At 44.2% G+C, this 27820-nt stretch overlaps 1 protein-coding gene across 1 annotated transcript in view; it reads right to left on the minus strand.

The window, feature by feature from the left end:
- The window catches only part of NRG1 (neuregulin 1), a 1009792-nt gene extending 983352 nt beyond the window's left edge, over positions 1 to 26440 (minus strand). The window contains exon 1 of the mRNA XM_069540297.1: positions 25640 to 26440. Within this exon, the coding sequence (XP_069396398.1) occupies positions 25640 to 26354 (715 nt within the window). The 5' untranslated portion in view covers positions 26355 to 26440. The remainder of the gene's footprint in view (positions 1 to 25639) is intronic.
- Between the last annotated feature and the right edge of the window lie 1380 nt (positions 26441 to 27820).

Raw genomic sequence — 27820 nt, forward strand, 5'->3', positions numbered from 1 at the left:
CCCATACTCACATCGTGGTAATTTGCCCATAAGCCAACCACCAGAGAAACTGAACGTGAAGGAAACATTCTAGCGAATGTTCTGCCAGAGAAGGAAATTACTGGCCTTTTTTTCTTTTCCTTTTTTTTTTTTTTTTTTGCTTCAGAATAAAAAATGAGCATTTCAAGGATTACCATATTAAAAGGACCACACCAGGAGAATTTTTTTCCCCAGCCACCTATTTTTCAGAGAAGTTCTATTCTACAACAGTTAGACCATCTCCCCACTGTCCTCCAATCCAGCTCAAGGTAGGAACTGCTGGAGGCCTGGAGCAGTGAGTCATTTGACACCTTCCTGGAAATGCACCTTACAGAGATTTTTTTTTTTTTAATGCAAAGCTCATAGCCTGAAGAAAAACAGTACCTCCCAGGTGTATCCACCTCCTTCTCTTAATTCTGGCCTCTGACATCCAAAAGGCTTTCAACATTTTCTTTAAAGCAGCCCAGGAATCTGCCCAATAGCTTGCTACTACTGGGCCCAATTTGTCCCGAAGTTTGCAATTAATGCAGTAATTAAAGCCCTTCTGAAGGGCTCCAGAGCCTCCAGAAGAGGCTCTCTTTCTATAGAAACACAATAGGAGGCACACTTCAAAACTATATTTCCATTGCAAACAACGTCGCAGCGTACCCAAAGAGCAAAAGGACGATAAGAAAATTATCTGGGGGATGGGGGTCCCTAAGGTGGCACTAAAGGTGGAACAGAAATTCCTTTCAGCATCATCCACGCTCTGATGTTGCTCCTGCAGCAAAGAGAACTCATTTGAAAATGCAGCAAACTAGCAGAATTAAACAGATGGGAGCCCTGGGTCACATCACACCTCTTCATTAATGCATCCAGGATGACGGCAAGGTAACACAACAAAACCACAAGAATTAAAGTTTACAAAAGAAAGAAAACCTATGCTTTTCTATATTGACTGAGAACTTAAAAGATTTAATAAAGATCGACCATAATAATCATTGATTTTCAAACACAGGTCAGCACCAAGAGTCCTGGGTGCAAAGCGTTAGCGATCCGGCTCCAGACCACGTCACCCCACAGAATGGCATAAAGCAAGCTGGCGTTGGAAGAGGCCCTGGGTTTAAAATCCAGCTCTGACTTTGACTATATTCATGGATGAGGAAGTCTGGGTCACATATTTATACTTTCTGAGCCTGTGTTTCCTTATTATAAAATGGGGGTAATAGAGCTTTCTTCCAGAACTGTTCTAAGTCTCAGGACCACTGCAGATATAGAAAGTGTCCAACCATTCACATCTGTTCCTCTCTGTGTGTTACTAAGTTTCTTTGCTTAACCAAACTTCAGTCAGCCACCTGATCCTTCTCCGAGGTCCATCTGTGCGGTTCTTTGTAAAACCTAGTTTTATCACGAACCCTTCTAAGTCAGTTGAACAAGAACTCTCCTCCCCTCGGTATCTGATTGGTTCTGTATCCTCCACTCCACCCCCAGGTGATGTCTGATCACCCTGGCCTGTCTTCGGCAAGAATCCTTTTTGGTCATTTTAGCCAGAATCCCTATTACCCCATGATTCCTCTTAGTCATTTCCCATCCACTGCCTCCACCCTGCTACTTGCTTGGCCATAAATCCACACTCACCACTTGCCCATGCTGTACTCAGAACTGAGTCCAGTTCAATACTGAGGTCTCTTTTCCCTGCTGCAAATGTCCTGAATAAAATCTGTTTTTACCACTTTACTGCCCAGCTCTGGTTTCTCTTTGGCTGCCGACCCCTGCCATTTATGGGTCCACCACCAACCTAACCACCCTCAAGAAAGCTTATTCTGAGCCTTCCAGGTAAAAATGAGCTCCACCTCCTCTGAATACTTCTATCATTTATCCATGACTTGATCATTTGACATTTTGCCAAAAATAATCTTGCAGTGTAGTTATTTTCCAAGGCCCAGATACTTCCCAATGAGACTATAAACACACTGGTCATCAGCCATACTTTCTTTATCCACCCCAGTCCCAAGCAGAGTCTCTGACCTTGATTAATTCCTCACCTATTAAGTTTTGCCAGTTGACTGTGTTCTTTTTCCCTCTCCTGAAGATGTTAGCAACTGCCACGCCTGAATGTGCAATTCAACCACCATTTCCCTCTCCAGGTGGTTGCATCCTCCTTTGGGGTCTCTCGACTGGGCACAAAGAATCTACTAAAACAGTTAATTTTTTTCTCACTCTAATATTAACTTGAATTAAAATATAATGTATACTAACTGCTGTTTTAGAGGTTAAAGAAGAAAGTTCCAGAAGACTATCGCAGGATTCTTCCTGAACTTAAATCTTAAGTTCCTGAAATCTTAATGAGCTCGTAAAACAATCCTTCCACCTGGCTCTGGAAAACTTCCCAGCCAACTTCTTAACAAACTTTCACTATCCATTATACCTTCTCTCACACATTTTCCACCTTTCCCCACGCTGGACGTGTGTTCCCAGGGATGGCTGGAGGACGTCCCTACACACAGTTAATTCCTTCACCACTCATTTAAATCATCTCTTTTTCAAAGGAACCCAACAAATCTTAGAGTGGAAAAGTACCGTGAGTTAACTGATTGCTTGTTCCCCGTAAGGGAATTCCCAGGAGTGGGAGGCCTTGACTGCGGGGGGGATTAGTGCTGCTTCTCTCTGCGGGAGAAGGAAGGAAGGGGGCTCTGAGCAACGAGGGTGGTCAGGGAGAAGTTAGGTCAAAAACGACAAACGTCTACTACACTGCAAAAGAGTAGAGCATTTCTCCCTGCCTCTCTTTTCTTTGAGCCGATCAACCAGAGAATCTTGATAATTATTTTACAGGGCAAGGTCACATTCTCCTAATCAGACTTTGAGTTGTGAATGAAATAAAGTTGAAAACATCTACCCGTTCTCTTTGCTTTCTCGTTTTCTTCCCATCATCTCAACCTGCAGCTCATTCCTCTGATTTCCATCTCCAAAAAACAGAAAAGAAGGGGAAGATTGGGAGGAGAAAGCCACCCACCAGAGGAAGCAGAGCTGTACTTTGGCGAGTCCCTCACCTACTCAAAGTGTGGTACAACCTACACACCTGCCCGAAAATTACACACATCTGTGCCCTCTGCCCCATGAAAGCCCTGCTCCTAACTAGACAAGGTGCCACATAAAAGTATTTCACATTTGGAGGAAAAAAAAAAAAGGGCAGTAAGTCATGCTTTAAAACACTCTACTAGGTGCTGCTGGAGACCCACAGATGTGTAACCTTCAATCTCCCACCTGCAACCTAACCAGGAAAATAAGCACATAGACACCATCATCCAGAGCTAACTGCATAATGGGTACCAAACAGTGATGGTAATAATACTGGATCCTCTCTGGACTGTGCTAGTGGCTTGAAGGTGGGAGGAAGGGTATTGATTCTGCGTCCTGCCCTTCACACCTTCCTTCCTCTCTTGGGGTTCCCTGCTGAGGGGCAGGAACACAATAATTGGCATCATTTTTACAGATAGGTGGACAAGTTTAATTTTTTTGATGACTTCGAAATCCAGAACTCCTTTGGTAAACAGTGTCTGGGTACAAAGCATAGCCACAAAGTCTCCCTGAAGTTTCCTACTTTCTCCAGTCCAATCTATCCTGGAGCACGCCCACAGCCCTGCAGCAAACCAACCTCACTGAGCGCTGACACAGACCCCCGAGCATTGTGCTGGGGTTCTGGGAGGGTCCCACCCACGCTGTGCGCAGGGAAGGCCGGGGGGCCTGCCATGCATAACAGGCAAGGAGTCCTCCAGCCGTCCCTGGGAACACAAGCCCTTTCACACTTGGCCACAGACAGGGAAACACGGCCCAAAAGGACACAGGGCCCCATGAATGACAGCCTGAATCAATCATCCGACCAACTCCTCCTAACATGGGAGGAACTTGTGAGGAGGATAGTGGGAAGAGGAACCCAAAGGATTCCCTTATTTTCTCTTCCCCCTTCCCAGCAACGAATTCTGGATTTCATTCCTCTGACCTACAACTGTTTCTATCATTCTCGAATTCATTCCATCCCAGTAATGATAACGAAGTCTAACTAAGGAAGACTCGCAGTTACCTCATGCCATTAGACACGTAGGAAATAGACACGCAGAGACGCTCCACCAGCGCCTACTACAAAGTTAGCTGGACGAGGCCCTAAAAGATGGAGAACCTGACTTTTTTTCATTTCTTTATTTACTTACTCATTCATTTATCCATCACTGCATCTGTATCACATCACCTGGATCCAGCACATTAAAACCATCTGCAGACCAAATGAGACCTAGAAATGGACAAACAGGAACCCAGGAATGCAGGGTAGCAGGTGGAACCGATAGGCATTGAAAATGCAAAGGCTGCAACATTTGTTTTGTCTTTTTGAAACAAGGCTGGAAACCACAAGCCCTAAGCCCATGACTGCCTTCTCATGACATTTTCAGGAGCCCTTCATTCATGGAGACGAATGCATTGTTTTGGAGGACAGCTCATTTTCAGTTAGCTGTGAAATATCAACCTATACAGGTTTTTAAAATTATCATTATTTTAAAATTAAGGTGAAAAGTGTTCAAATGCCACAGGGCTCCTGAGCTTGTGAAAATCTGGAAACCTCCCCCCTGACCACAAATGAACTGCCCCCTCCACCAACTGCCCAACTTAACTTGATGGCTTCATTTACCCTGGAAGCGCCAGCCCACGTCCTGTGTTGGAAAAGTCATTTGCTCTCGGAAGGTATTCTCTGGTCATTCCCTCTTCTCCTTAAAGCCCATCGTGTGGTCAGAAAAAGACAAGAACTCAGGTTAAACCGCAAGATGACCTTTTTTCCTTCTGATTTCACAAACTACTTTGGGAAAAGATGGCTTTCCGAGACCGCTGAGCCGACAGATTGTAAAATGCGAATCTGCGCCATAAGGGTAAGGTTCTTATTCAGCAATGCATCCGAGTGTCTGGCTCACAATAAGTGCTCAAAGCATATTTACTGGGAAAAAAAATGACTATGAATATGGAGATTGTAAGTAGTGCTCTGAAGACTTTGTGGGCTTTTAACACTTTGCTGAGGATTTAAAACAGTGGACATCCTTAGGACACTGCTTAGTAAAGGTCAGAACATATTGAATTAATGACTGTGTAAAGTCATATGCTATAAACTATCAATAGTTATCAATGATCCAGGGGTGAACAGGCTGCTTGGTTGGGTGATTAGTTGGAGAAGCATTTGTTTCATCCCTACATATCTACAAAGTGTTACAGATGCATTTGAAACGAATGGCATGAAAGACCCATACTTCCCTAAAATATTGCCAACTACAGGCTCTGCAGACGTAAGTTTGCCCTCACACTACAGCAACTACCTTAGGTAGCGCCTGCTGAGTTATGAGGATAAAAATTTAGAAGTTAATGCAATGTTACTTATATTCCATTTCCAAGATTCTGGTTCACTAATTCACTTAAGGCCAAGACCAGACCCAGGTAAGCTGAAGAACCTTCATTAAGATAAATAAAAGTCAGCCAGACCTCTAGCAGTGGACAGGAAATTCCTTTGATCTGCTAAGAAATGTCTGGGAGCTAAACAGATTAACATGGCATTGTAAAAGGACTTCTCATATCAACAGCTCTGAGAGTTTATTCCTTTTAAATGTAAGTAGGCAAATATTCTATCCAGCAAATAAACATACAAATGAAGAAAAGAACCAAATCACATAAACTGGGGAAATAGTAAATCATCATCATAATAGCATTACAACAAGAAGAAGAATTGTAATTATTTTCCATCTTCTAATCCAGAAGCAATAACACGTCAGATAAATTTACATTATACTTAGGTACTGCAATAGTTTTAATGGGTGGTCGCTATTAAACGTTAGTAATAAAACATGTAAAAACAGTTAAGAATGAGACCAGACACATGAACTTCAAAGAATGATGGCCAAACAGTATCATCGAAAATAACTATGTTACTACAGACTCCCAACAGGATATGAAAAAGACCTTACCTCAAGATAAAAACAAAGGCATGTTTTCTGATAACAGCACTGAAGCCACGGTATTATTCTATTTTCTCCTACTAAAACAGAAATTACATTTCTTCCAAGGAAGAGTGTTGATATACATTTTTTCATTCCCCCCCAAAAAAGAACATAGTAATAACTTCTCCCCCATTTGGTGAGGTTCTTTTGTGAGAGTTTTATTATCTCTAGTGGCAGGTGGGCCTGTGTTTGTTATACAGAAGTTATCCAAGGAAGGGGCAAATGTCTAGTATTAATTGATACACTCCCTGTTCTAATTATTTTTCCAACTCAAGATACACATATGCAACATGCTTCTACAAACGGTTTTTAACACACTCTGAAAACATAAAATGAAACAATCCCATTTACCTGAAGAGCGTTATCTTAATTAATATGCTCTCTAAAGGTTGCTTGTTTGTTTTGTTTTTTGGTTTGCCCCAGAAGAGATGCTTTCTCCTTCCCGGGAGAATTTCATAGATCTAAACACGTGTGACACATTTGTGACACGTTATGCCTGTATTCTGGTTAAACGTACACCTATCTTTTCTCCTCAGCTGGGTTATAAATTCCTCACACTTCTCCATATCCCACTTAACAACAACTGTACCACGCCAGGAGCAGCGAGTGATCAATAAATACGTATCTGTGGAATTAGGGAGGGCAGGGAATACATACTATTGCTTTCATTAGTTACATTATAATGGCCATCACATACAGTGCCTTTCATTTCTCTCTAGGAGCCAAGTAGAGAAAACCTGCACTGAGTATACAAGGAAACTTTCTACCAAGACTGATTTGGTTCTGTATCCCAGCTTCACCACTCACTTAGCTGTGTGTCTTGGGCAAATACCATAACTGCACTGGGAGAGTTTCACTGGTAAGGTGGGTATAATGATGGCAACCTCTGGATTATTACCAGGATGCAGTGAGATAACAAACAGGAAGAGCTTGGAACAGAATGCGCACAGCAAATAACCTCTAATCATTTGTAGTGAGAAGACAGAAAGCAGCATTATGTCCGCTTTTTGTCGTTACCAAGGTTGGTTTCCATCTTGCTCAATTCCCTAAGATGTTCTAAATGCAAAAAAATCCACTCTCGGCCCGGTTCCACAGAGCCCACAGCAAGGTGGGAAATCTTCCCCAAGCCCAGAGCCTAAAACGGCTGAGCAGCCATCGTGCGCTCCAGCTGGGCAAGTGGAGTCTGGCAGGTTGATCTTCCTCTATGTGTTGGAAGCGTCCCTCAAAGTCATTCTTGGATTAAAGCCATTGCAATTCCCCTCCCCGAGGGCACCTGCCCCCATCAGGGTTCAGTGTGAGGGAGTCTCCACTCTCCTCCCCGGAGAGTCTCGGACACACTCTCTCAACCCCCTTTCCACCATCTTGTCTGCCCGCATGGTACCCGCTGCTCTTCTGAGAGCATCCTTACTTGGTGTCCCATTATTACTCATTCTTGGTGCCAGTCCCGGAGTTCATCTGGATAGGGCATGTTATCATTTAACTTTTCTAGGTAAGACTTTCTTTTTTCCCCTTTACGCTCAGTGTCTTTCACCTGCCAACCATCTACAGCATCCTGCAGAAAGAACCCTTGCTGCAGAGCCAGCACGGCTGAGCCTGGACACCCGCTCCTCTGTGACCAAGCAACTTCCCAAACAGGATTCACACGGAGGGAGGCTGCCTCGGGAAGCAGTGCAGCTCAGCCCTCAGAGAGCATCAGAAATACCCGGAGAGCGGTAGGTCTGGGGCGGACCCCTCAATCTGCCGTGTTAATGAGCACCAGGCTGGTCCAGGCTGCTGACCCACACGTCACCCTTGGAGGAGCACCCTGTTAAAGAACCTTTGGTGCCCCAGATTAAAACAACAGGAATTCGTTAAGGGAATGGAGAGCACAGCACTCACGCAGGTGATGTTCATCTTTACTTCTGCCTCTGCTGCTACTTCCTGCCGTGTCCCCAGCTACACTGCATCCTCCCTGCCTCCAATCAGGCTCCATGGTGACTACCCCTTACTCTCCCAATTAGCATAAATAGGGCACTTACTATGACCTAGGTGCTCGAACTACACTATCACAGCCCACACTCCCTCATCTCTAAGAGAAACACATTATTTGCATTGTGCATCAAGTTTAGAACCATCAAGGAATGTTCCCAAGGTCACAAGCGACGGAGGTATGTCCAGGGAGCAAGGCCTGACCCTTAAGCTGGGTGCTAAGTCCACGCCGGCCTCCAGATCGTCCCTTTTGGACCCCATCCGGTCTCATTTCCTTCCCAGAGAAAGATTAATGTCCATGTGTGGTGTCCGCTCATTCAGACACGCACTTGTTAGCACAGACCTTTTAGAGAAACGATATCAACTCTTAACAGGATAACCTGGCTTGTTCGTTGCAATCTGTTGAAGACACGGTTTTTGCCCAAGTGGATCTGACTTCAACACCCTCAAAATGCATCCAGTTCTCCCCACCCAATCACCCATCTGGACACTCTCTGAAGATAAATAGGAAAGTGTCCACTAGCAAACGTGGGTGCCCCCCACGACAGAGAGGGTAAGATGGCCCTGCTCAAAGGAAGGCGTCACTAGAATTCTCCCCGACTGCATTGCTCCAATCCTCGTCATGGTTCTAACAGAGGAAATCAAATGACCTGAATGCAAAAAGATGTTCTGCCTCCCAGCAGCTGCCTGACCTTTAAAGTTCTGCAAATCTCTTTGAATCTTGAGTTAAAATTGGAACAGAGTGATATACCTCGCAAGACGGTGTTCAGGAATAAAGGAGGTAAAATATGTGAAGAATGTTCGGCACATTCGAGAAACTCAGTCAGTTCTAATTCTCTCTTTTCTTACCCAGCTTCTGATTTTCCAGAAAAGCCTCAGTTTTACGCATTGAAAACACATTAGGGACCCCAGATTGCCTGAAGACAGTTCCCAAAACGCAGAGTCTCAGGACAAAACCCTGGACCAAATGAATTATTAGCTCCAGGAGTTAAGCCCAGGGATCTGTATACTCTAACGTACAAACCCGGCTTGCAAGCCACCTGCTTGTCTAAGATCAGAACATTTGGTCCAAAAACCGACGTGTGGTTCTACGGGGTGAATTAGACCAAGGGGGATGCTGCTGAGGTCAAAGGTTTCAGAGCTGTTCTTCCTATTTTTTTGGAGATTTCCTTTTCATCCCTTCCTCCATTCCTTTTGATTTATAAAGGTACAGTTTTCATAAATCTGATTCTTAGCTTGCGTACGCTGTATTAAAATCAGGCAAACCCAGTGTAAAAGAAATCCTTGCACGAAAACACTATTATTGCACAGAAAGTAAACAAAGGAAAACAGGAAATTCAAAACCATTCCTCCTATGGTAGCTCCAAGTCCTCCTGCAAATACAGGTATGAATGCATCAATTCAGCAGCCGACTAGACAGTAAAAAGACTGTATATAGACGGGCAGGAGAAATGCATTCAGTTACTGTCAGAACAATAACTTTGCATTTCCTGACTGGCGCTCGATAACATGCCCAGTCAGAGCTTCAGATAAAGGTAGCTCTAATACATGGTCCGAGGACCTTTAGACACAAATATGTTTTTAAATTAGATTGACAGATGTCACTTCTCAAGTTCTTATGTGACTAAGCATTAAATTCCCATAGGACCCAGGTACCTACTAGAGAGACAGTAGTTAGTTCTCAAGTCAGCGTGTCAGGAAATATTTGAACCATTATCTGTCACTGAAGCGGCTTACATGGTACGCAGAACTCTTAAACAAGGGGAAAAACACTAATAAAAGGGTGACCTTCAGCAACACTTTAGTTACACTATATGTAACAATTTGATGATTTTTTTAAAAAATCATATCTTTATACAAACTACCTATTAGATCCTTCAAGTATAGTCGTTCTTCCCAACCCCATGTCAAAAAAAGGTCGCGAAAAAAAAAAAAAAGGTCGCGTTTTTATATATTTATTCATTATTTATTTTTGGCTACGTCGGGTCTTTGTTGCTGCACGTGGTCTTTCTCTAGTTGCGGCGAGCGGGGGCTACTCTTCCTTGTGGTATGCGGGCTTCTCATTGCGGTGGCTTCTCTTGTTGCGGAGCACGGGCTCTAGGCGTGTGGGCTTCAGTACTTGCAGCACACGGGCTCAGTAGTTGTGGCTCGCTGGCTTCACTAGTTGTGGCTCGCCAGCTTCAGGAGTTGTGGCTCACAGGCTCAGTAGTTGTGGCACACGGGCTTAGTTACTCCGCAGCATGTGGGATCTTCCCAGACCGGGGCTCGAACCCATGTCCCCTGCATTGGCAGGCAGATTCTTAACCACTGCGCCACCAGAGAAGTCCTGGTTGCGTTTTTAAAATGGCTTCCTGCTGCCTAGGTTCAAATAAATAAAAATATTGCTGAAAGCCAGTCCTGATAGCCCAGAAGCTGGCCACGAGTACTTCAACCCACCCCTGTCTGGAGCCCACCCCTGGCACTTGGCCAGAGCTCTTTACAAAGCCTTCATGCTGTTAACAAACTATGTGCACTTTAAAATGCAAAAAATGGTACAAATGAACTTATTTACAAAACAAAAATAGTCACAGATGTAGAAAACAAACTTATGGTTACCATGGGGGAAAGCAGGGGCAGGGGAGACAAACTGGGAGATTGGGATTGACAAATACACACTACTATATATAAAGTAGATGATTAATCAGGACCTACTGTATAGCACAAGAACTCTACTCAATACTCTGTGATGACCCATATGGGAAAAGAATCTAAAAAAGAGTGGATAGATGTATATGTGTAACTGATTCACTTTGCTGCACACATGAAACTAACAACATTGTAAATCAACTATACTCCAATCAATTCTTAAAAATAAGAAATAATAAAATGCAAAGCGTTTGACAGCAGTCAGCACTCAGGAAGTGCTGCTCTGGGCAGGCTCTCCCTTCCCCACCTTCCGAAATGATTTTTCTAGGGACGCAGCTGACCACTTCTTCCATCCTGATTCCTTGCTAAGTCTTCCTTTCCCTTCTCTGGTTTCTCCCTCCCTGTCACCTCTGGCCCCTCCTCTGTCTCACCATTAAAGCTTGCTGTTCTTCATGCTTCATCTTCTACTCACCTTTCCTCACCCTTTACCCACTCTCCCTCAAGCAACTGTATCTACTCCCTGGGGACAGAAATAACCATGTCCTTGTCCAAAACTCCCACGTTCCTAAATCCAACTCAGACTCCTTTTTCTGAGTTCCATCCATCCAAGTGCTGACTTGGCATTTCCATTTGGACGGATCAAAAACACAGTAAGCTTCACCCTCCTTCTGCAGCATTCCCCACCCCCTTCCTAACGCGCACACAAGGGCTCGTACCAGAAACCCAGGGGTCAGCCTCTACATCCCCCTTTACAGGCAATCCCCCTTCATAACCAAGATGAAGAGATGCCTCCAAAACCATCTCGAATCCTCTTGCTTCTCTTCATCCCTCCTGCTCCCTCTCTAGAGTGAGCCCACATCCTCATCCCACTTGGAGCCCCAACTTCCCTGTAGGCACCCAACATCCCTTTTGCTCTCCGTTCTCTGCACAACAGCCAGTTGTGATATTTTCAAAATGGAAATTTTATAACTGATGTACTTAAAAACCCTCCAGTGGTTTCCCAGGCTTCTACGACAAAGTCAAGAACCCTAAAAATGCCAAAATAATCTGATTTTTCTCCTCACCTCTCAGACCTCAGTCTTGCCTCCTTTGCACCGACAGCCCTCTCTGCTTTTCCTCTTCCCTGCATCAGGAATGGAAATGTCCTTCTCTCTCCCCACTCCCATCAGAAATGTCTCTCAAGGAGACTTTCTGATATTTTTCAAACTAAGTTAGAGTCTTCTGTTCTACGTTCTCATGATACCTTGTACTTTTTCCCCTATAAAAACTTAGCACAATTATATATATATATTTATATATATATATATATATATATATAATATATATCACAATCCTTTATGTAACTGTTCATTCTACCCTATTAGCTCGGAAAGAGCCATGCCTAATTTCTTCATCACCAGGATTCCAGAAAGCAGTAGAAAGACTACCAATAATGGATGCCCAATAAATATTTGCTGAAGCAGTAAATTAGTAAAGCGTACTCACTGCTTCTCCTTTTCTATCACTTACCTACACTGTTAAGCGATCTCATGATTCTCGTAATTCATTTAAGCAACATCCTCAGAATGGCCCCTACAGTCTCTCTCACAGATCAGGAGTGCCTAAATCTAAGAGAAAAGGAATAGAACTTGGGGGGCTACACAAATTGATTGCAGAAATGGTAAATTAACGACAAATTTCTAATCCATTTGAATGAATGAACAGATACGTCCTTGACTGACCTGCAGGTAGGACACTGCGTTAAGCTGTTCTGGAACCCAAGAACCTCGTGGAGCCAAATGGCCCATGACGAGGATGAGGGTGAAGAAGAGTACCACACATACATGATTAGTCTCTACCCTTTACACATAATTTTTTTTAGTTTTGTTTTTTGTCCCGCCATGTGGCATGTGGGATCTTCGTTCCCCGACCAGGGACCGAACCCACACCCCCTGATGTGGAAGCACGGAGTCTTAACCACTGGACCACCAGGGACGTCCCTACACATAATTCTTAAGTATCCTCTTTATATTCTCAATATTTAATAAAAAATTTTAAGAGCACAACAATAACGTGCACGATGTAGATGCACAAAAGACTAATTATTTTACACAACTTCACAACCATGCATTTATTGTCTCCGTTCACCTGTTACGAGTTGGTTCCTTTTCCTCCTGGGCTACACAAAGGACGCACAGGCATACAACCAGCACATCATAAAATCACCAACAATCCTTACTAACAGGAAGTAGGTGGATAATATTGGCAACTTAATCATTTTCATGGACTTTTCGATAGTATTCTAAAAAGAAATATTACTGAGTACATAATGACAGTTATTTAGCAAGTTCCTGGAAATACAACTATGAAAAAAGTTAATAAAAGTGATTTAAAATGGTGGAACGATTACCCATCAATACAGTTAATACACTGGGCAGGTTGAACCTAACAATTTTGCTTTCTACAGGGAGCTTGACCAGCCATTTTTAATTTATCCTACTAAGTAATGTGATCATGAAACCCAATTAAGTCGGCAGGGATAAAGCCTGAGAGTATTTCTCCACGGCCCCTATATCAAAATGATTTGTTAAACACAGAGCTTTAAAAGGCATCCTCAACATGCCAGTGAAAGACAGTGACTATAGCCTGACCCTCTGCATTTCCAGTGGTAGCAGATGAAATCAGACATAGTGAGCATCATACCTTTAAGTGTTAGCGCAAAACCTTAAAGATTTAGTGAAGTCAGACAGAGAAATATTGTATGATATCACTTATATGCAGAATCTTAAAAAAAATGATACAAATGATCTTATTTATAAAACAGAAACAGACTCAGAGAACTTATGGTTACCAGGGGGGAAGAGTTGGGGGAGGGATAGTTTAGGGAGTTAAGGACTGACATGTACACGCTGCTATAAAGAAAAAAAATAAAATGAATAACCAACAAAGACCTACTGTATAGCGCAGGGAACTCGGCTCAGTATTACGTAACAACCTGAATGGGAAAAGAATTTGAAAAAGAATAGATACATGTATATGTATAACTGAATCACTTTGCTGGCCACCCAAAACACAACACTATTAATCAACTATACTCCAATATAAAATAAAACGTTAAAAAAAAAGATTTAATGCAAAACCAACCTGCAAAATGTGAAGCTGAACACAAGACAGAGCACGTAGTTCATATGGTATTTATCTACCGTGAACATGGATGGCTGTGATGTCTGCTCTGCATGTAACTATTCGGCTCACCCACTGCAATGAGGCAGCAAAAGGCAAATATGTCTCCTTTCCAAAGGACAGCCGAGCCATTAAGAATAAAATGACCATTGCAAATTGGAACCCTGCCTATTTCAACCAATTTGGTCGGAAGTGAGGTTCAGCTATGCCTCAGGTGTCAGCACCCGTCTCTTTCAGAGGAAAGGAAAGACTAGAATATCTTGTGTCTGTCTACTCACCAGCAGAAATAAACTATTGAATTTGCACTGTAATATATTTGGGGTACCATTTGTTACAGCAGTTGGCCTACCCTAACTAGTACATCTACTATGAGAAAGCAATGTTCAAAAGGGACAAATTCCCTTAAGTAAGATTCAGTCTTTGTCAGTATTTCTATTAAAAACAGCATGTATTCCTTTTCCTTATTAAAAGGAATCTATAATCACTATAGAAATTCTAGAAATACACATGAAATTCCTAAAATCAATCATTCTAATGCCTAACTAACATTTTGTTATATAGATTTCCAGGCTTTTATTTCTCTTTAGATTGACAGATGGATATAAATAGATAGATAATAGTAAAAGCAATTATACCGTCTGCACTATATTTTTTCACTTGACAATACACTATGAATGTATCTATACGTCATTATACTTTCTTCTACAACAAGATTCTTAAAGATAACACAATCCATTATATAGCCATACAGTTTTATGTAACCGTCCTCCCACTGAAGGACATAGTCTGGTACAACGGGTAGCAAAGGCACAGAAAGTAGATAGAGAAGCAGACCGTTCTGGGGAAGAACGAACTGTAGGTGTAAATGTAAACATCCCTCCAGCCACTTGGCACGTGGGGAGCCATGCCATCAGTGTAGCACAGGGTTCCAGGTAGGAGAAGAAATTGGATAAGAACACTTGGATAAAAGGTGGATGCCTTCTAAGCCATTCTAAGGAGTTCAGATTTTATCCTGATGGCAGCTGAAGAGGTTTAAGCAAGGGTATATAGTACCATCTTTTCTGCTTTGGGAAGATCATTAGCAATAGTTCAGAGAATGAATTTAAGACGAGGAGAATCCCTAAGCAAAGATAAGAGGCTGTTCCAATAAGGCTGAGAACTGCTACAGAAACAGTGGAGTTGGGGTAGAAGGGAGGGGTCTGAGATGTGTTAAGGAGGTAGAATCAATGCGATCTGGTCACCAAATGGATATGGGGCAGAAGCAGAGGTTTCCGGTTGGGCTAACTAGGAAGACACTGATGCTACTATATGGTGAGGAGTTAACTAAGCTCTTATGAGCACTTACTACTCTATGTGGCATAGAATAAGCTGTCACTCCAGGAAGCCACTGGTAGTAACAGCAGTGACTGTAATAGGAGTCGCGATAGCAGTTTCATCATTAGTATCCAGGTGTCCAGATGGACTGCCAGGGGACATGATGAGATCCTGTTCAATGTGTTTACCGTGAAGTGTCTGTAGGACATTTGGGTGAGTTATCTGGTAAGTGCTTGAATATACTGATCTGGAGCCAGAAAATAGGGCCTGGGCTAGAGATATGGACCTAGAAGCCATGGTTTCTAAGCACCATTAGATCTGCTGGAATAGCTGAACTCATCAGAGGCAAAGGAAGGAGCAAAACAAAACTAGACATGATGCAGTTGAGTCGTGCCCGGCCCGTGTGGCACTGCCAACGCCTCTTCATGCAGTGATTTAAAAAGATCCAATTATTTCTCATCTGACAACTTGCTTCTGTATTGCTCCTTCTACTCACAAAGGGACTAAAATCTATCATCTTCTGGCCCCAACCATAAATATCATAAGCTGAGAAAGGTCTTTTAACCCAATTCTGCATGAAGGTGGGAACTCTCTCCCCACCATCATCAGAACTGGTACCATCTGGCTGGAAACCAGGATTTCCCTACTCTCTGCGCTGGTCTCGTCCATTTCCACAACAGCACTAATGATTAAAAACCTAAAACAGTGTCAGACTTACACTGTTAAAATAGATAAATTAAAATTCATAGTAAAGCACTTCGAATCTTCTTTGTCATTTTATGAAACAAATGACTGAACTTCTTGCTTTAAAAGTTTACAGTTGTAAATTAATATATTAATCATACTTTATAGCTTCAAAGACAGTGTCTGCTTTTTGAAAAGACGATGCTCGTGAACACAAATAACTACTTTTTGACAGTGTAATAAAATGACCCAAAAGGCAAGGGAGGCGAAAAGCTTTGGAGGAAAAGGGGAGACGCTTTTTCACTCTACTTAAGCTGTCACTCCTCTTTCGGAGTGTCCAAAAGTTTCACAATTGTTTTTCCATGACTCTTCTCCACAGAACAAGACTAAAATGAGGAGAGAGGGAAAGAAAAGCTCCTCGGGCAGTAGCAGAAGGGGTTTGCATGTTGGGTCATTTCTGAGATGAGAACCAGATGCAGATTGAATGGACCATGGAAAGCTCTTTACTTCCACCTTCTCATGCTGCATATTAGGGAACTGAGGCCCAAAGAGGTAAAGTTACTCACCCCAAACCACCCAGGTACTAAACTACAAAGCTAGAAGTGGAAAGGAGTTCTCCTGACTCTAAGGCTGGGGCACTTTTCACTTGTGAATAAGCTGAGGACACCCCAAGTGTCTGAATGCAAGGATACTGTGGTCTCCCAGGTGAGGCAAGACATTCACAGCTAGAAAAACTGTTAAACACATCAGTTTTTAAAAACCAAAGCTAACATAAGGGAAATTTGAAATGCACCACGTATAAAGTATGGAGTAAAACATACTTTATATGGTGCTCTGTATTCAAAGGCTAGAGTGAGTATTTCTGGCAGGATCGTTATTAGGACTGTCGTGGAAGCAGTAGGATATAGCTGTCCCTTGAAGGAGACATAGAATTTCTGTGGACAGAAATAAGGGAAGAAGCAGACCCAGGCAGAGGAAGTGGCATATGTAAAAACTAGAGGATTAGGGATTCCCTGGCGGTGCAGTGGTTAAGAGTCCGCCTGCCGATGCAGGGGACACGGGTTCGTGCCCCAGTCCGGGAAGATCCCACACGCCGCGGAGCGGCTGGGCCCGTGAGCCATGGCCGCTGAGCCTGCGCATCTGGAGCCTGTGCTCCACAACGGGAGAGGCCGCAGCAGTGAGAGGCCCGTGTACCGCAAAAAAAAAACACAAAAAACTAGAGGATTAGGAAAGTACACGGCCCGTTCATGAAGCAGCCCGGATAAAATCGTTCACATAGTACAAGTGACAAAGATTAGGCTCGGTTTGGATTAAGGAGGACCCTGAACGTCAGGGTCTAGATGTAACTATGATGCATCCATTGAAAGTTTGAGCAGAAAAAGAGGTCTCATAAAAGTAGCATTTTAGAGCGATTCGTCCTCCAGTGCAGGGTTTAACGAAAGTCAGTTTGCAGCAATGGACAGAACACAGGCAGGGAAATTATAAAAAAGGAAACTTAATGAATAAATAAAAATTAAAAGATGCTGACACTAATCCAGGTATGATAAGGTGTCTCTCTGGACCATGTTGAGAGCAATATGAATAGTGACTAGAGGCTAACTTTAACCTTTAAACCTTTTATTGGTTTTTATTAAGCTATTATCTATTGTAATTTCGTTATTTGGTGGCTTCAGATTCAGGAGCCTAAATGCTGGGTAAATTAAGAGTTGGACAGATGAACACCTCTGTTTCTGGGAACTTTTGTTTATTAATGACAGTGTAATTAGAAGCACTAACTTTGAATAGAAAACAACAACAATACAAAAACTGCTCATCACCACTTCACACCCATCAGGATGCCTATCATCAAACCAATAGAAAATAATACACATTGGCGGGAACGTGAAGACATTGGAACCCTTGTGCGTTGCCGGTGGGAATGTAAAATGGTACAGCTACTGTGGAAAACAGCATGGCAGTTCTTCCAAAAATTAAACATCAAAATTACCATATGATCCAGCAATTCCACTTCTGGATATGTATCCAGAAGAATTGAAAGCAGGGTCTCGAACAGATATTTGTACACCCATGTTCATAGCAGCATTACTGACAACAGCCAAAAGGTAGAAACAACCCAAGTGTCCACTGACAGATAAACAACGTGGTACATACATGCAATGGAATATTATTCAGCCTTCAAACGGAATGAAATTCTGACACATGCTACAACATAGGTGAGTCTCAAATTCATTATGCCGAGGGAAATAGCCAGTAACAAAAAGGCAAATACTGTGTGGTTCCACTAAAAGGAGGTAAAATAGAGTCAAATTATGGAGACAAATCAGAACGGTAGTTGCCAGGGGCTGGAGGAGAGCGAATAGGGAATTCTTGTTTAATTGGTTTGGAGTTTCAGTTTGGGAAGATGACAAACTTTTGGAGATCGATGGTGGTGATGGTGGCATGTGCATACTTAATGCCACTGAACTGCAACTTAGAAATAACTTAAATGGTGACTTTTATGTTATTACAACTTGGGGGAAAAACACACTCACCAGAATAAGACTGTGGTCCAAAAATGCTTGACTTTCTAATAAAATTCCCACTGCAATGAAAGAAAAGTTGCCACGATTTCTGAGGAAAAGATGTGAGCCATCTCAGTGGATGGGAATGAGGACCTCGGAGGAAAGAGTATCTCAGAGGTGTCCAGACTTGCAAAGAAATAGAGAGCCGGGGAAATTTCAAAGCTGTGGTCCTTGTGTGCTGATGGCATGACAATGAACTCTTGAGTGGAACATCTCCATCCAGGCAGCCACCGAAGGGCCTCCACTGTCAGAATCACCTCCCGAGGACCAAGTCTAATGACCAATTTTACCTGAAACAACGACAGCTACCCTTCTCCTCCTCAGTAGACAGAACCTCCTCTCCAGGTCTGCACTGAGTTGCAGCCAGGATGCTCCCTGCCGTAGAAGAAAATGCCACCACCGCATCTGCTGCTTCACAGATGACACATCGCCCGTGGTGTCCCCAAGGCCGACCAAAAAAGTGGAGGAAAAGGATCTCATTGTTCACCAGAGCCCACATGGACAGGCGCCGTCCCACCTACATTCTAACCAAGAGCTGACTGGACGTTCACGACAAAGGAAAGAAAAAGTGAAAAGTAAGTCATCCAAAATCTTTTCTTATTACTTCTGAGGGATACAAGCAGTCTTTTCCATCCTCAGCTACAAGAACTGCACTTACAGGGCTGACGTGGTGAAACACCTTGGGGGAGATCAGGGAGAACACAGAATTCCTGAGAGCTGAGATCTAGTACCCAAAACAAAATTGGTTGGGATGATTTGGTAATGGGTCTGCTCAAAACAGTGGCAGGGATCCATTGACAATCGAAAACCCCTTTTGTGCTTGGAAGTCTTTACAACACAGGGAATTCTGTTCCCCAGCTGGGGCTATAGAGTACACAGAATACAGAATACTAAAATCCAGGAATAAGTTATGAAAAAAACAAATTTTAGGAAATTAAATAACCTTTCTTGGAAGCCCAAAGGTTGATCCAGAGGAGGAAATGGTGTCCTGACAGGATGTGGTTCTAAATGCTACTTCCTACAAAGAGGCTAGCTCACCAAATTAGAGAGCTGAAGAGAAAGAATCAGAGGTTTTGTTTGTTTTCTCCAAAATTCAGCCTAGAACAGTGATTGCCACCATCCAACAAGCATCCAGGATGCTTCGTTCATTTATTCATTTGATTATTTAACACGTATTTAACCCACACGGGTCAGGCAACATGTGTCTATCACAGAGGGAAAAAAAGACACAAACTCAACGAGTAATAGTTATAACCCAGTGGTCTTAGAAAGCCCCTCAATTTTTTAGCTTCTTTTGCCTTAACAGCAATTCGCAGACTAGAGACAAATGTTTGGGACAACAGTATTACTGCTGTGACTTTCCTAATGCAGCAAAGCAGAGAGGGCTTCACCTCTCTGATCATGACCCCTCCATGCCCCGGGCTCACGGGTGTGCCCACCACCAAGACCCTAGGGCTCACATCAGGCATGTTCCCTTGTGTTGGGCTCTGTTCAGCTCACACTTGGTGGCACAGCAGAGCGAAAGAAGTAATTCCCTCCCCTAGGCTCTGGGCATGACCTCCTAAACCTGGCCCCCAGCTCCAGAAGCAGGCAGCACTCGGAGCTGTGCTCTTCTAGTCCCCAGCACACTGACTGGGGCAGATCTCCAAAGCCGGGCTTTGTAGCGGGGAAGCCCCTGAAATAGAGATGCAATGCGGGTTACCATCTATGTCTTCATGGGAGGAACAAAGAGCCTATCAGGAACTGAAAGACACCTATTGTAAATTCACATCTTTTTTTTTTTTTTTTTGCACCGTGCAGCTTGCAGGATTCTCAGTTCCCTGAGCAGGGATTGAACCCAGGCCCTGACAGTGAAAGCCCAGAATCCTAACCACTAGGCCACCAGGGAACTCCCAACATTCACGTCTTGTGATCTAGGACCTCCGTATTCTGACACACTTAGACCCAGACAGCGGAATTCCAAGGTGTCAAGAGAAGACTTGTCAGTGTGACGATGAGCAAGCATCAATACATCCTTTGCTCTCTTGAAGACTCAGATCCACTGATGGGCCCCATCGTTTACCTAAAGCTTTACCCTGCAGTATCCTCACAAAGGAAATAGAGATGAAGGGAAGACACAGCTGAAGCCTGAGTTAGGAACTGATACCTCTGTCTCCCCTGTACCATCCAAGCTGTGAGTAAACTTTTTGTTTTTTTAGTTATTAAAAAAAAAAAAAAAAAAACAGGATATAAATTGGGCTAGGTCCTGATGGGGAGAATCAAGGTTAGGATACAGTTTCTCAGGAAACTATTTTCCAAAGGGAAAAATATCCTGGTTCTCTGGAAGACTAAAAAAATAATGTCAATTACCACTTAGGCATCTCTTTCTAGGATGGCTGGGTGGCAAGTCTATGTTGGGGGGGACTATTTCCTAACATTCAGATCTATGCCAAGCAGAGATTCGTCAACCCATTTTAAGCTTTCAACTTCACCAAAATTTCTTTTTTTTTAAATCTTCTTCGACCTGTACGGATCATTTGCAGATGGAGAGTCAGGAGACAAGCCTTCAGAAACAGGCTTAACTCAAGCCCATCACCGCCCTAAACAATATGAAAACACAGTAATACGAAATACAGCCTCTCAACTAGCACTTAATAAGACTTAGGTCTGAATTGTGTAAATGTGCAAATAATTCAACTTTACATTTTAAAATGTGACAGGCTGTATCACTAATCAGCTGTTCAAGTATTAGAAAGTGACTGAAATTTGGGACAGGGGCTAGGTCATACGTTCTTTCATAATGTTACTTTCATTTTAACTTAAATTTCATGATAACGTAACAGCCCAGAGTAAAATGTGCACGCGCAAATTTAGAGCATTCATACTTGAATGGAAAACTGTCTACAAAGTAAGGACATTAAAGATTCGTTTCTCACTTTCTTATGAAAACTTTGACGACAACATGTTGTTACACTATTGTTTTTGGTAACAAATTGCATGAGTCCATAAGAGCCCTAATTATTTTTTTAACCTTTTGTTTTCTTTACAAACTTTTTTCATTATATACTTTCAATGACTGTAATAATACATGAATCCCTACCACTGTTTCTCATTATATACTTTGTTTTCATTATCATTCATTTACATAAGGCTAATCAAGATACCCATTCAATCAGAATTACCTATACACATAATGTTTCCACATCACTTGAGCATATCAAAAACAACCAAACAAAAAACCTAAGTATTGCTAAGTACTGAGGGCAGATGAGAGTTTCAAGATCTTTGGACACCTGGCCAGTTCATCACTTGTCACTGAAATTTAAAAATAGGTTTTAAAAGATGTTATGTTTATAATTAAGAAAAAAATAACAGGAAGAAAATGGGCATCGAAGCAAAGGAGATTTCGTGAACAATGAATAGATTGCATTTGACAAGGGCAATAACCCGCCCAATCACGTCTTTTGCTCTCATTTGCTATAAATATACAGGCCAGCGGAAGCACAGCCCATTGTTTTGACCCTCAGGGCTGTTTAAGCTTCCTGGTCTTACCTAATACATTAAGACATATGGTAAAACTTTCCCTAGATCCAGAGGATTTATAGATCTCCCACAACTTGATGAGAACGATCCCCTAGTGCCTGTAATATACTGATTCAGATATTTAAATTCACCTTTTAAAATATTTTTATTCCAAAGAGTTGTTTTCCCAAAGGACCCATCTTGGTTTCATTTTTTAAAATAAATATATATAAATACATACACGGTTTCTCTACTCAACAGAAAGAAGTGTTCTAAATACAGTACAGAATTGACAGTAAGATTTATACAGTTTAGAGAGAGCCATCACAAGCACTTGGGAAATTACATTTACACATTTATGAAAGACAAGTAGCCAAGCTGTATCTGTTCCCATTGCTCTACCCTTAATATAGCTTTTATTAAGAATAATTCTCTTCAATAGTTGGCTGGAAAATCCCTGCAGCATTTCTGTCATTTTCATAACACCATAAGGTCAGCACACTTTATGAAATAGTTATTGAGGACATGAGAAAAAGAAAGACGTTGATCATAAATATCTGACAAACATGTTTGCATTATTACACATTCCAATATGATATAATATACTGAATATTTAGATTGGCTTGTAAGAACACAACTGATGTACAAATCTTGCATGGCCCAATTATAGATGTTATTCAACATCAGTATTTTTACTCCTTTTTGGGAATCAGTTACAGCCTAGTATAACCGCAATGCTTTGACAACTAGAAGTGTAGTACATCAAACAATGATTTGTTTGAATAATGGCAATTTAATTGCACAGCAAATTATTCTCCATTCCAATAAATATAAAACCTAGAAATGTCTTAGCCTGTGTAGTGAGCAAGAGAGAAAGCAAAGACTGGGAAGAATTTAACTGTAAAGGAAGTGTAGTTCACACAAACCTCAAACATAAAGCAAACAAGCTCTGAGATTCTGTGTTGTCACCTAAAATACACTACACAGTTTTTGTTTCCAAAAGTCCATTGTTCAGAGGAGAGCTGCTTTTTATACAGACTCTACTGAGGAGTTTCTCTTAGATGGGGAGGGGACGGGGAGGAGAGAAAAAATAATTCAGGGAAGACTTCAAGTAGCTCAACCCTAAGGCTAATCTGTTGCACGTGTAGTTTCTACACTAGGAAGCAACTTGTAGGAAACAACACTGCAGCTGAGCAAAGGAGAGCTGGAAACTGTTGCCCTGGGTACGATATCACAAAATGACTTGGCTATATCCCCTCTCCAGCCTAGCATCAGGGCTCAGGCAGGAACAACCATCGCGCCCCCAGGGCAGCTTCGTGTGGTTAGATAAGAACCCTCTGCTCCATCACTCTCCCTGAAATCTCCTGACCAGAAGCACACAGAAGCAGCTCAACCACGACAAATCAGTCCCTATTCTCTCTGTACATTTTTTTTTGCCCAATTTGTGTTCCTTTGCCTGGTAAGTTCTGAATGGCACTGTTAAACCAGACCACACAACTGGAAGAATTCACAAGTTTTCACACACATACACACTTTTACACCCCATATTCCAAGTATGGACTTACTGAGTTTCCTTATATAAAATAGCTTATACTATTTACTTATAGCCTACAATGTCACAATAACTACTATGTTCGTAAAAATCCAAGAGAAACTTTGAGCACAATTTCAGTTAGTCTTTAGCTCAACCCATTAAAGTTTCACGCGGTATCGTAATTTAAAGTACGTAACCCTAAAATCACCAAACATACACAATAATTACACAAACCTGAAGCAGTAACTTCATGATTTCTTAATCTACTACATTACACGCAGGAGATTTCCAGTTCATTTAAAAAAACAACCCTGCTTTGTTTAGCATGCCACAACTTACAACTAGGTATTTCCTTTGACTGGCAAACAAAAAGGCAAGACTACCTTTAGTGAAGCTTTTTCGGCTTAGAAGCACGAAAATAGTATTTCTCCAGACAACATGAATTTTCCATTTCCAAGCGTCCTCTGGACACTTATAAGAAGTTTACCCCTGAAAGCTGACATCTCCTTCTAGTTAGAAGGCGTAACTAACACCATGGCTTATCTAGCAACACTCCACCCCCCATCCTAGGCATCAGTGTCAACTACGATCCCCTTTATATTAACTTCCACCATGTGCAGTAAGTGATCCACCACTCATATGGTTTGGGGTAAAAGCAAAATCCTTCCTGAACGGCATACAATAAAACACGTGAAAATGGGATGACAGCGTGGCTTAAAATGTTTTGTTTCAGATTCTCTAACAGAATAACATATGATGCAGTTCAATGGTGAGGAGCTTTTGTGTTTCCTAATAAAGACAGCTCCCAGCAGAGAGTTTCCCATGTTTTATAGTGACATCTATCAGCCAGACCCGGGGAATCCCAACATCACTCAGCTTTCTTCAGCACCACTGTTTGAGAACAGCTTCCGGCCACAGAGTGGTGCAATCTTAACAGGTCTCTGGCGCACAAAGTGCATTGTGAAAATAAGGCAATGGAGGATAAGCAATGCTCTTCCCTGACCTCAAAACCAAATCGTTAGGCATCAATTAACCGCAGGCTACAAGCATCAGAAATGCTCATCAGAAATTTAAATAACCATCACCTGATACGAATTGAAAACAGCTGACGCACTATACATCACAGGCGGACCCAGCATGGCATGGTGCTGAGTTTTGTAAAAATTCAATTAACCCAACCATCTATCAGACGGATACATCAAGACCAGGGGAAAACTATTATTCACGTTAGAATCTGTGATGTGTAATCATGTTAATTTTTGGTTTGAGAAGAAACCCCCTATGTTTTAGTGATTACATGATCATCAGGAAATTACACAAATATTTAGAACCTAGAAATTACTTTATGAATGGCATAAACGTAATGCTACTTCAGAAATGTAATCAGCTTATCAGCTGATTTCTCGGACCTGATAATACTAAGGAGACCTGGGAAGAACCCTTTGCAGTGGTAAAATCGGGAAAGGTCTTTGAAACACGATTGCTAAACTTATCTTCCGAAATTCTCCTTAAGGGCCTACACATGCGAAGCTCCATAATGACACTCATCTGTTCTGACGCCCTGACGTGCCAAAGCATACTCCAAACGAAAATACTATGAAAACAAAAATTCTTGACACGATGTCAGCAAAAAGAAAACACCCAACTTTATATACTTCTCACATACACGTTTTCACAAGGTGCAGACTGCACCTGTCTGTTCAGACAATGAGTTCGCCAAAAACTCTGCCACATCGCAAGGGGAATCGCAGTGCTCTGTCCTTTTCTTGTTGGACTCTCCATAGACACAAACCCCTGACACAAACCCCTGACCAAGTCCACACTCCGGACTCGAAGTGATGGGAAGACCTTACAGTCCTGTCCGACTCACCTTTCCTCCTTCAGAGGAAAAGCCCCACACGGCTGCCCTTAACAGCAACTCCTAACGAAAGAGTTCAAGAAGGCACGCGCAAGAAAGCAGCCGGCCCATTTCCATTCTACTTGACGAACGAAACCCCAAGGAATTAAAAAGTTTGAGGCGGCCCCAACCGAGGACCAAACTTAGGCTTTCACCAATGGCAATGCCTCGAAACCGGGACACTGGAGAAGGCGCTGCCCGTGGAATCCAATCCGCGAACCCTCCTCCTCTGAGGATCGCCCAGAGGCTTCCAAGCCCGAAACTCCACCGCTCAGACCGCGTCCGTCGAAAGCCCGGCGCCCGCCGCGCCCCGGGAGTGCGCCCTCCCCGCCCCGCCCGAGCGCGCCCCGCGAGGCGAGGAACTTACCGCACCGCTTACACAGCACCCGGCTGACTTCCTTCTTGAGGTTCCGGCCCGTCTCGAGAGGGGGGAAGGATGCTCGGAAGGCGGCCGGCGCACGGCCGCTGCTGTTGGCATCGGGCTCCATGAAGAAGATATACCTGCTGTCCTCCTTGAGCCGCCCGCAGGAGGGGAACGCGGGGTGGCCCCAGGCGCCCAGGCGCACGGTGAGCAGCGAGTCCTTCTTCAAGCCCCCGGCTTTCACCGCCCACACCTGGTGCACCTTCACCAGATAGGGCGCCTCGTCTCCGGGCTCGGCGGCGCTGGGCGCGGGGCCCGTGGGCCACGGGTGCACGGTCCGGTTGGCGGCGGGCAGCGCTCCCGGGCCGGCGGCTGACGGCTGGCGCTCGCCTCCCCACGCCCCTGCCTCGCCCGCCGCCGCCGCTGCCTTCCTGTCGAGTGCCCCCTGCTGCCGCCGCGGCGCGTGCACCTTTCCCTCTATCACCACCGCGGCGCGCTGAGCCAGCTCCTGCACCGAGCCCACGCTGGGCGGGGACGCGTAGCACACCGAGGCCCCCGCGGGAGCCGCCTCGTTGCCGGCGGCCGCCCCCGGCGCCAGGGCCGCGGTCCACAGCAGCAGCAGCAGCGGCAGCGGCGGCGGCGGCGAGCGGGCGTCAGGGCCGGGGCGCGGGGCCCGGGGTCCGGTCCTCTCGGAGCGGCGCGGGGCGCGTCGCCATCTCATGGTGCGAGGTGCGTGCGGGCTCCTGGCTGTCGGTTCGGACTCTGCCTCGCTCCCTCGCGCTGCCTCCCTTTTCCTCTCCCCTCCTCCCCCCGCACCCCTCCCCCTTACCCTCCTCCTAATTTATTTATTGGCGGGAGCTGTGGGAGAGTTGTTTACGGGAGGAGGAGGAAGAAGGGAGAGAAGAGGTGGGTGGAACCACAGAAAGGCCAAGCAGTATAAGGGCAAAAAAAAAAATGTTTTTTTAAGCAAAATAGAAAAAAAAAAAGCCGCCGCCGCGGTTGCTGGGAGTGACAGGTCCTCCCCGCGCCGCCGCCGCGCCCGAGCCCGGCTGTCGGGGCTGCCGTCACCGGAGGAGGACGTGGAGGTGCTGCTCGGCGGGGAACAGTCCTTTGTGTGAAGTGATGCTGCGGCGGCTGCTGAGGCTGCGAGCGGGCGGCGGGGCGAGCGCGCGAGGGAGAGATCCCTGGAGGCGGAGTTGCGTGCCTGGAAATCGCTGGGCGGCCGCGGCGGCAGCGCCCTGCGCCTCGCCGGCCTGTTTACCTGCGGGGCGAGCTCGGCCCGCGCCTCCCTTCCCCATGCCGATGCCCGAGCCCGGCCCGCGAGTCGGTCCTCCCGGGTCTTCCCTGGCCTGCGCGCCGCCTCCCTCTCCGTCGCCCCGATTGCTGCACTGGGAGGCCGGGCGGCGACCAGGCTGCAGTCTGAGGGGGCTGCGGAGATTTCCCGGGGTCTGAGAGGTGACGCTTCTTTGACCGGGGACCTGTTAGCCGGCGCAGGAAGGGAGCACGCGGGATTTCCGGGGCCTCGTGGCAGAAAAGTTTTGGGTGAACTGGTTACCGGAGAGACCAAAGGGAGCAACACGTTCGCAGGAGAAAGGCTGCAATTAGAACAACTTTCTATCTCGCTCGCTCCCCTGCTAACGCGCACACACACGGAGCTCTTCAGGTTTGCTGCCTCTTCCACGGCTCCCCTCGTGGGACGCTTCAGGCTTGATTACCCTTGCCTTTTCTGCTGTGGAAATTCCCCGTTCGCCGTGATTTTCTGACCTTTGGGGTACTGCTGATCTGAGCATTGCTTGAATAAAATAGTGGCTCAATAAGGCCATTTGGTATAAAGTTTCTGGCGCTTCGTCAACTACTCCGCTTTTAAAAAAAAAAAAAAACTGAATGAAACGAAGGACGCCTCCGTGCCTGCTGGTACAAAGGATCCCAGGCATGAGGGGCTGTAGGTTAAATATTGTTCCATCTGAATATCACACCCGCCCCACCCTAACTCATCCCATCCCCCTCGGAACCCTCCACCGCTGTCCCGCCAAATTTAAGAAGCTGCTTTTGAAACAAGAATCCGTCATCTCCCAGGGATGTTCTGTCCCGGCAAGTACCACTCAACAGAAAGAACACATTTTTAGCATTTAAAGGAAGCTATTTCTCTTGCGCTTTTTATGGTAAAAAATAAATTCAATGATCTAA

The sequence above is a fragment of the Delphinus delphis genome, chromosome 21 (assembly GCF_949987515.2).
Source record: "Delphinus delphis chromosome 21, mDelDel1.2, whole genome shotgun sequence".
NCBI lineage: Eukaryota > Metazoa > Chordata > Mammalia > Artiodactyla > Delphinidae > Delphinus > Delphinus delphis.